This window comes from Dipodomys spectabilis, unplaced genomic scaffold, assembly GCF_019054845.1.
Source record: "Dipodomys spectabilis isolate Male_0828 unplaced genomic scaffold, ASM1905484v1 ptg000286l, whole genome shotgun sequence".
In the NCBI taxonomy this organism is placed as follows: domain Eukaryota; kingdom Metazoa; phylum Chordata; class Mammalia; order Rodentia; family Heteromyidae; genus Dipodomys; species Dipodomys spectabilis.
The window spans coordinates 1,042,322-1,052,042 of record NW_024870963.1 but is presented as its reverse complement, the minus strand read 5'-3'; the positions used below and the strand labels follow the sequence as shown (position 1 = coordinate 1,052,042).

Genomic DNA, 9,721 nt, shown 5'->3' with positions numbered 1-9,721 from the left:
GGATGTGCAGGACAAGAGTTAGGTCACATACAGAAAAACAAAAGAAAGGAAAAGGTGAAAAGGATAAGAAAGGGAGAAAAAAAAGATCAGAAGTTCAGTAGAGCTAGACAAAAAACAAAAAGATAATTAAGAAAGAAAGAAAAAGAGAGAGAAGACAAGAAAAGAAAGGAAAACGTATATTCACGTATTCCTAAAATAAAAATTATAAGAGGGAAAAAAATTACTGGAAAACAATTATTTTTTCAAAAAAGGCAAAAATTAAAGATTAATAAAAGTTTTAGAAAAGGAAAAAAATTTTTTTATATATATAAGGTACCAAAAAAAAAGAAAAGAAGAAAAAAAAAAGTTCTTTGATTTTTTTTTTATTTTTTTGGGAGGGGTGGGAAGAATCCTGTATCTCCCTTTTGTCTGTAACCAGCCTCTTGTTGGAGTCTCTGGTCAACTTGAGGTCCTGTGGCTTGATTGGTTTCTTAAGTCAGTTTGTTCGAACAGGCAGATAAATGCTCTGCTTTACCCAGGATTTTGAGATCCCCCTCCCAGTTTAGTTTAATGGGAGGGTGATCTGCTTTGAGAATCACAAAAGAGGGGGATGCAGTGATGAGGCTAGGTTCTGGGTAGAGTTGAGGTCTTTCAACAAACAGTAGCTTTTCCCTGGGGCTATTTTGTGAAAAAAAAAAAAACTCACAGCACCCAGCCTGGAGCCATTCTCAGGGTTTCTCTTTTTCAATTGATTGTGGAGGCTGCTAGAGTGAGGGGCAGCCTCTGGCTCTGGTTACCCAGTGAGGAAAGCCACTCCAATGGCTGGTGCCTGAGCTGGGTGACTTTTCCCTGGATGGAGCTGAGTCTGGCAGATCACTTCGCCGTTAAGTTCTTGTGACCTGTTAAATGACTCGTTTTATTCCAAGGCCTGAATTGGAGCTAGCAGCTCCTCTGAGGTTTGTCGGTATCCAAGATTGAGATCACCGGTGCTGGGGGGGGAGGGGTGGCCTTCCCTCCTCTGCTCCCTGAGAAGGAGTGAGGACGTCGGGCTTCTACTCACGCCGAGTCTTGGATCCTGGGTCGTCTCTGGTCTGCAAACTGCAGGATGAAGATGTCCGCTCCTTGTCGGTTCTTGCTGGTGTTGAGTAGAATCCTCTCGCCCGCTGCGTCTGGCTCCTTCGTCCCGGACTCTCTGTGTGAGCGCTCAGGTATGGCCGCGGCTGCGACCCTGCCGCCGCCGCGGCGGCTGCTGGCAGGCGCTCAGATGTGTCTCCTTGTCTTGGCTTCCGCTCTCTTGTCTCTCTGTCCTGTGATGGCACACTTGGTGTGATTCTCTGGCTTAGGACTGTTCACTGGAACTCTAAAACTGCTTTCTATGCGAGAGCTTGTTCAGATTCCAGCTTCTCCTCCGCCATCTTCCCGGAACTCCAAATAGTTCATTTTTACATGATGCAATTAGCTATAATGACTACGTTTGCCCTCCTTCCCTCCATTTATCCTACCTTGCAAAATGTGTCTCCAATTCTTGATATTTATTTTGATAAACAATCAATTAATTGTTCAGAGGACTGAACACTTTTGGATTCCTCCTCTGAGTACACCATTATTTAGTTAATTTCTGTGTATATGTATATAGCCCTGTACATATTAACATGCATGGTTGTACTTTATACCTCGCTTCCACATGAAAGTCTTATCTCTAGTTAATCAGCCAAACACCAGAGTTGAAAGTGTGCCTCAAAGGGCAGAATGCCAGTCTTGAGAGAAAAAACTTAGCAAGTATGTCAAGCTCTAAGTTCAAGCCTCAGTAGGGGAAAAAAAATCCCTTTCTTTAAAACATTCAGTTATTCTAGTGCCCTGCCAGATTACTTTTGGTACATGTAGCTAAGATTAGAAACCTTACTACTTTGTATCACTTGAACATATTTCCCAGTCACATGTTGGGATATTGCACATGTGGTAGATGTGATATAAAACTGTATTAGACATCAAAATACATGCAGTAGACCTGTGCATCTCTTTCATATTTATCATACTTTAGTGTTGAAAAAGAAAGAGAAAGGACACTTTTAAGGACAATGTTCATGTTTACAGCCTTATTTCAGTGACAGTTGTATGGGTATTATGTGAATAGTCCTCAAGATTCAGACATTAAATGTAAGTTTTTGGTATATTCAAGAATTAAAAAAAATTAAATTAGAATGTAAAGATAAAACTGAAAAATAATCCAATCAGATCAGTAACATAAAAATTAAATATTTTACAATTCCCTTAAAGAAAATTTTCAATCAAACCCTCCCTGCTATTGATCTTAATTCCCATGGCATCCAGAACATAGTAGCATTGCTCTGCCCTGAGGCTTGTCCTCTAGCTCAGGCGTTGCATATTCTAGTAGGTTTGGGTGTAGTTGCAGGTGTGTGGAAGCATAATCACCCGACTAGGAGACTCTGATGTGCATATAAGTACATGGACTGGCTCTACTGAGATGCACTGTGAATCTTCCTTCATCTTTATCACCATTGGTGTATGTGGACACCAGAATCTCAAGGCCCTTCCTAGCCTACTGTCTGTACCACCTAAAATTCTGAGAACCACTGTCTGTACGAGTGTGGCCAAGTGAGGTGGTAGCTCCCTCTGGAACACTCAGAGATTTAGAACTCTGCTTCACCTCCTTCTGTTGATTACTCACCCCATGTAGAAAGACAGAGGTCACACAGTGGTTTGATAGTGGATGCTCCCCAAATCTAAATTAGCTTTACATGGGGGTAAGAACATTCATGTTTTTCCTCACAGGCCTGAGATAGACAACAATTCCAAAAACATTAAACTTCATGTTCTCAGCTCATGAGAAGTCACAGGATCACTAGTATGACACAAAAGACTTATATCATTCATTCCAAGGACCCAGATTGTAAATGTAAAGGGAAAGGAGTCTCATTCAGATGTAGTTATTATACTTTAGGAAACACAGTAGAAATCTGCTCTACCAATTAGAAAAAGAAGTTTTTTCTTTTTTAAAAAAAAAATCCTTGTTTCACCAACAAGCTTTTTTCCTTTTCTCTCACCTTCAGAAGTATGAAGGTTTCTTCTCTGAGACAATACTACCCTCTTATGATCACCCACTCATGTTCAAAGAAATAATCAATTTGCACTATTCTTGCGTTCCATTTTAAAAGGAACAATCCATCATCAGCTTAAATTAAAATGTATGAGACTTTTCTCCTAATCAGAAGGTTGTTTCTGTTTGCATCAATTTTTATATCAGAAGTTAGATCTTTTCTAAGTAAGAGCATTGATTTCCAAAAGCCTCATTTCTGCACTAACATTCATTCCTAATACTTCTATTGTAGAAATCTGGTGTGAATCTTGGGGTCAAGGAGCACTTTATATTGCAGAGCTCTTCTCTGTGTCACCTCAGGAAGTTCCATGTCATTCCTCATGTCCATTTATTAAAGAAATTTCCTATAATTAAGAATCTAATCAAAACAAAATGGCTTAAAATTTGGGTTAACCAACATGATTTCTACTCATAGTCTAAACAACATTTGTTTTTATTTCATATTCAATTTACAAAATAATGGATTTGTTCTCTTCTTCTATTCTTACTGGTTTAGAGGTAAAGACAATAACAAAAGATAGTGTTTGGATGTCATTTCCTTGGCTTCATGTAGATATTTGTCAAAATAAAGTCTATTGAAATTAAAAATGGGTTTGTTGTGACATTTTCATGAATTCACATAATGTATTTAATTCATTATCATTGCACCAGCTCTTACCTCCCTCCATTGCCTTTTCCTTACTAGTAGCTCCATTTCTACTCTTTTGTTTTTCTTTTATCTAGAATCCACATATGAGGGAAAATATGTAACACCTGTCTTTTTTAGTCTGGGTTATCTCATTTAACACAATTTTCTTCAGGTTCCTCAAGTTCTGAAAATGACATGATTTTATTTTGTCTATGCCTCAATGCTATAAAAGTGCTATATTTTCTTTATTCATTTGTTTATTGCTGAGCACCAAGGTCGATTGCACAGCTTAGTCAGTATGAATTGGGTAACAATAAACAGTGTGTTCAGGTTCATCTATTGTCTGCTTACTTTTATTCCTTTGGGCATATACCCAGGAGAAGAACAGCTTGATCATATGATATATCTATGTTCAGTTGTGTGAGGAATATTCACAGTGATTTCCATAGAAGTTGTATTACTTTATATTTCCACCAACAGTGCATAAGGGTTCCATTTCCCCTCAAATTCTCACCAGTATTTGTTGTTTTATGCTTTCTTTCATGGCTATTCTTAGTAGCATGTGATGGACTCTTACGTATTTTTGCTTTAAAGAATATGTTTTTACAAAACTGGGACTAATCTTGGAATTGTTCATTCAGTTTTCTACCAATGACACACCTTTTGGGAAGGGGACTTATTTAGGTTGATGCAGTAGGACTAGAGCTGACTCCAATGTCTGGTCTTTCAATATAACTACAAAACAAGAAGATTTCCTCACTTTAACCCCAAGACCAGGCCTGGATCAGAATTGTGGTACAGCTTCAAGTGGTTGGGGAACACTGAGCTGCATACCACAGAAGTAGGAAACTGATTCTGCAAAATGGGAGGCTGGGGTATTGAAATAACTGAAGCCCTTCTTATTTCTTAGCAGTATTTTAATATTTTTTGATTTTGTGTTTCTTCTGGTTACTAGAAATTAACTTCAAAGGCAGGAGAGTCTACCCAGGATACTGCAGACATTAATGGCAGTTGAAGGCTGTTCTGTCTTAAGAAGTGCTTTTGAGAATGGCAGGCATTCTTTCCTGGGTCCTCATGAACATAGGGCTCTGCTGAACATACACAGCTGCCCACCCCATTTAAATGGAAATCACACAGAGGAGAAGCATTAGGTTCCTTTTGACATGTTCTTTTTGAGTAGTGTCTCAAAATGAGCACAATAGCCTCACCATCCAATGTGAAATTCCACAATATAGAGGAGGTTACCATAATCTGCTTGTTTTATTGACTTCTGCAAAGCCACCTTCTCACAGCACAGCTGACACAGGATAGGATGAATGAGACTCCTAAAAGCTTCCACATCTTTCTCTCCATCAGACCAGTCTTCTTCAGTTCACTACTGAACAGCTAAGTATGGTGATGTCCATTTCTTGTTTCCTCTGACATTTGTGGAATTTTGGATCAGGAGGTAAGTGAAGGCACACACCTAAGACTGTGCTGAAACCACAACAATCTGAAGGGCAGATGTTCAGCTGCCAGACCTCTGCTGTCCCTGCTCGTGCTCAGCTCTCCCTATGGTTTCTGCCACTGTGTCACTTACAGCACAGTAGTTCACAGCCGAGTCTGACTCTAGGACTGCAGCTTTCTTCAAGTGGAAGGAGGTGTTTTCTCTGTCATATCTGGCTTCAAATCCTTTATAGCTTCCCTTCTCATTGGCTGTGATGGCTTTCAGGAGAAGCTGGAGACCATCTCCAGGATACTGGACATACCAGAAGAGATAAGTATACCCTGTTGCTGTATAAGTGCAGTCTATGGTCATGGAAGCCCCTTCCAACACAGATATGCGGTTTTCCTTCTGGGTCACCGATATTCCACAAGTCCTTCCTGGAGGAAAAAGAGATCTGTGTCAGTCTGGGAATAAAGTTCTTAGGTAAATTTTAGGTAAAGATTTGGTTGAGAGGCGGGGGGCAGAGGAAAAAAAGAAAAGAAAGATTTTGTTGAATTTGTAGTAGAAAGTGTCTAAATTTTAAAATTGATTTTACTTACCAACTATTAAGAATATTACTGTCATTAAGCCTGGAGACATTGCTTATAGTGTTAGGAAAATATGTTCTCTATTCTTCAGTGAAAGAAATGTTGAAAGTGATAGAGAAACAATGTATTTAAACCACTATCTCCACAGGAAATGAGCTTGTGTTAGGTAGCTGCTCCCCCTAGTGCACAGAGCCTGAACTAGAAACAATGTATTTAAACCACTATCTCCATAGGAAATAAGCTTGTGTTAGGTAGCTGCTCCCCCTAGTGCACAGGGCCTGAACTAGAAACAATGTATTTAAACCACCATCTCCACAGGAAATAAGCTTGTGTTAGGTAGCTGCTCCCCCTGGTGCACAGGACCTGAACTGAGGCCACTGTTCATGGTCTCCCAAAGTCAGATGTCCTCCTCCCTGACCTAAGCTATCAGTCATAAACCAGTCTTCAAGTATTCTCTGTTAATTTATAGGAAAAAAATGATGACTTCTAAAGTGTTTTATTTATTTCTTAGAGAAGAGCAACCCAGTGTGTGTAGCTGAAAAGACACCAATTGCCTTGGACACTTTAACCCAGGCCTTTCTTTCCTCATGTTTCTATTGTGGGCCACCCTAACCATTGTAATGTCATGGCAGTGTTATGTGCTGAAGTTACAGGAAGTGATAAGAGGCTATATTAGTACTGATTCTGTGTTTATAGCACTGTTTTTCCAAAACACAGAAAATGACTGAGATCCTAGGTGCCCAATGCATATTTGTTAAGTGAAACTAAAAATGAATACGTGGACTTTGGTTGAGGTATCACTACCAGTTCTTGAAATATGACATTTGCTGTTTTAGAATAATTTCAAATTCAATTTTTTAATTTAATGTTTTTTGTTAAGGTGATAAGCAGAGGTGTTACAGCTACATACTTAAAGTAATGAGTACATTTCTTGTCGAACATTGTTACTCCTTTTCTTGTTTTTCTTCTACTTTCCCTTCTCCCACTCCCTACCCCACAAGTTGTAAAATTCATTTCCAAGTTGTCTTGTATTGCTGTTGCATTGGTTTGCCTTTTTGTGTCACCATTTTGTTGTTCCCCCTTCCTTTCCCTAATTCAGATAAACATACATGCAATACACAGTGTGACATAATGAAATACAGTGACAACATGGGATACACCAGAGGGAAAAAATGAAAGGAAAAAGAAATAACTTCTCATAGTGCATTAAAACAATAGCAATAAAGAAAAACCTCTTGTTTCCCTATCTTGGAGTTCATTTAACTTAGCATCATCATATATGTTCACGTGTACACGATTGAGCTATTATGATTCTCTTCTAGGACTATCCTAGACATATACTAATTTTCAAATGATGGAAAAATCCCAATTCTGGAAATAAGGCCGCCAACTCAGAGCAAAGAGTCATTATTGGTTGCTCGGCAACTATACCCCAGTATTTGGGTTGTAAGGTGCAATGGCAGGCCCTTTTTCCCAGCAGAATTTTAAAGGGAAAAACCACATGCAGGTGGTGTTTGTCAAAGCAAGCAAGCAGATTTACAGAAGCAAAGCAAAGTCTTGAACTGCAGAACCAGAAGCAAATCGTAGCTTTGAGTAGAGGTAGTATAGTTTAAATCTCAAAACATTAGAAACTCATTCTCATGGTTAGTGGTGCACTGAATTTTTTTTTTACAGAAATGTTTTTTTTAATCATAAGTCCTGGCTGATAAAGCAACTCAGTACAGCTGGTGATAAACCTCAAGGTTGTTAGTGGTCTTCAGTAAAATTTGTGTAAAACTGCAAATTTGCCAATCTGGGAAACTTGAGTGAGGGAGCGATGTTCTTTTGCTTTTTATCGAATATAGAAAAGCCTTAGGCTGACTACTGGCCATATGACCTGGAGTTTCTCGCTACAGTGGGGTTCTGCCTTTAATATTTGGCCCTATTTCTGATAAGTAACAATTTTGTTTGGTCATTGATTTTACAATGAGGGAAACTGTGCAGCCTATGTTTCTTAGAGTCTGGCTTACTTCACTTAATATGATTTTTGTAAGTCTTTCCATTTCCATAAGAATGATACTTGTGTGTAAATAAGTGACCACAAAAGTGCTAAGGAATACTTTATTACATTAGTTAACAATTTAAATGTATTTGCATTATAATTTTATTGTCCATATAAAACCTACAGATGTAATAACTACATAATTTAAACATTAGTTCCTATTTTTTCATTTTCTGAATCTTTATTGTAAATTTAGTATTTGTTTCCTTCCAAAATTATTAAGACTGTTAATTAAACTGTATATGATATGTCAAAATTAAAAGGTTAGTTAGCAAAGCTCGCAAGTAATCTTTCCAAATAAGAATGAGTGATCTAATTGTCTCTAAAAGCTTTAAAATAGAAATAGAAATAGTCACATGGGAGTTGGGATTAAAATGTGCAAGTTCAAGCTCCTTTTGTTTGTCTAGTTTTCTTTTACCTGATCTCGTAGTTATGAACTGTGAATGTCAAAGAAATAAAAAATATCTGAATTGTTTTATCTAGAAAAATTTCTGAATACCAGAATGAGATCAAGACATAGAGTCAATCAAGCTAGAATGTTTTATTTATCCATGTGGGGACCACTTTCCATCATTTGGAGGACAAAAGAATGGCCCTGAAATCTAATAGCTCAGGGAATATGAAGGCATAAAACACAGAGGCCACTCACAGGTGGTCAGTGGTAATTTCGCTGTCAGAAAGAAAGCAAATTACAAAAGCAGAACTTGCAGTCTAGCAGTTAGTGATCATAAATGGTGATTACAATTCCAATAATCAATCAAGACAGAGTTATCATCCTTGATCTTCCCTTTGTTCTTCTAAAGGGAGATCCCACCTTTCAAGTTTGGCCTTATTCTTATTTATCAATAAAAGTAAAGGGTCAAGTTCCATGTTTTAGTATATTTGCTGAGCAAGCATAATCATAAAAGCAGACATTGGGTTATTGGTGGTTAACCTTTCAGACTGTTGACTTATTTTTACTTGCTCTGCAATTCTGGACAAATGTCAAGCTACAGATTTTTCCTTTTTCTGAAGTTTGCACTTATTGTTTTTAAGCCTTGGAACTTAATTATCCCAGTTAATTTTCCTTCTTCCTTAATCTAATTAATATCATATCTGCTTAATGTAACCTGGTCCTAACACTAATTATGCCAAAATTTAAATACCAAAATATAATGACATGGGAGCAAGAAAATCCACAGAGGCACAGTTAAAGAAGACAGAAGAGTTTTATTAGACAGTCTGCAACTGCCCTGTCCCAGGCGCAGCTGCACCTCCAAGGGGGTTAGTCCCCGCCTCGCTTTTTCCTCCTTCCTCCTTCCTACAAGCCTCCCCGCCCTCCACAGGCTTCTCTACTAGCCTGGGTGTCCTTGGGCCTCTCTGCCAGCCTGGTTCTCTGCTGACCCCTCGGCTCTGGACCGGCCTCTCAGTTCTTGGCAGGTCTCTTGGGTTTCCACAGGCATTTCGGCTCTCTGTTGGCCTCTTGGCTCTCCACTGGCTTCTCGGTGCTGCACAGGACTCTCTGCCCGCCTGGGTCTCCTCAGGCCTCTCTGCTCTTCACAGGCATCTCCATTTACACAGGCCTCTCTACCGGCCTTTCTGCTTTCCACAGACCTCTATGCAGGCATCTGTGCAGGCCTCTCGGCTCTCTGCAGGCCTATCCGCTGGCCCAGGTCTCCTCAGACCTCTCCATTGGCCTGGGCTCTCCTGCTTAGGCCTCTCCACAGGCCCGGGATCCTCAAGCTTTTCTGCTTTCCACAGGCTGCTGTGCTCTCCATAGGCCTCTCCACTATCCTCAGGCCTCTCGGCTCTGTGTAGGCCTCTCTGCTCTACTCGGGCCTCTCAGCCAGCCCATGATTTCCGCGAGTCTCTCCACCAGCCCCAGCTCTCCTCAGGCCTAAGAGCACAAGCTGTGCTCCACTCTGGGAGGTGTGTCTCTTGCAGCCTCTTGCAGGTTGTCTCT

The 9,721-nt window shown here is 39.6% G+C and overlaps 1 gene segment (V, D, J or C); it reads right to left on the bottom strand.

Moving 5' to 3' along the window:
- Window positions 1–5,232: 5,232 nt before the first annotated feature.
- Window positions 5,233–5,790, bottom strand: LOC122126611. The segment is given in 2 exon segments: window positions 5,233–5,588; window positions 5,751–5,790. Coding segments are annotated over 2 exon segments (396 nt in total).
- Window positions 5,791–9,721: the final 3,931 nt, after the last annotated feature.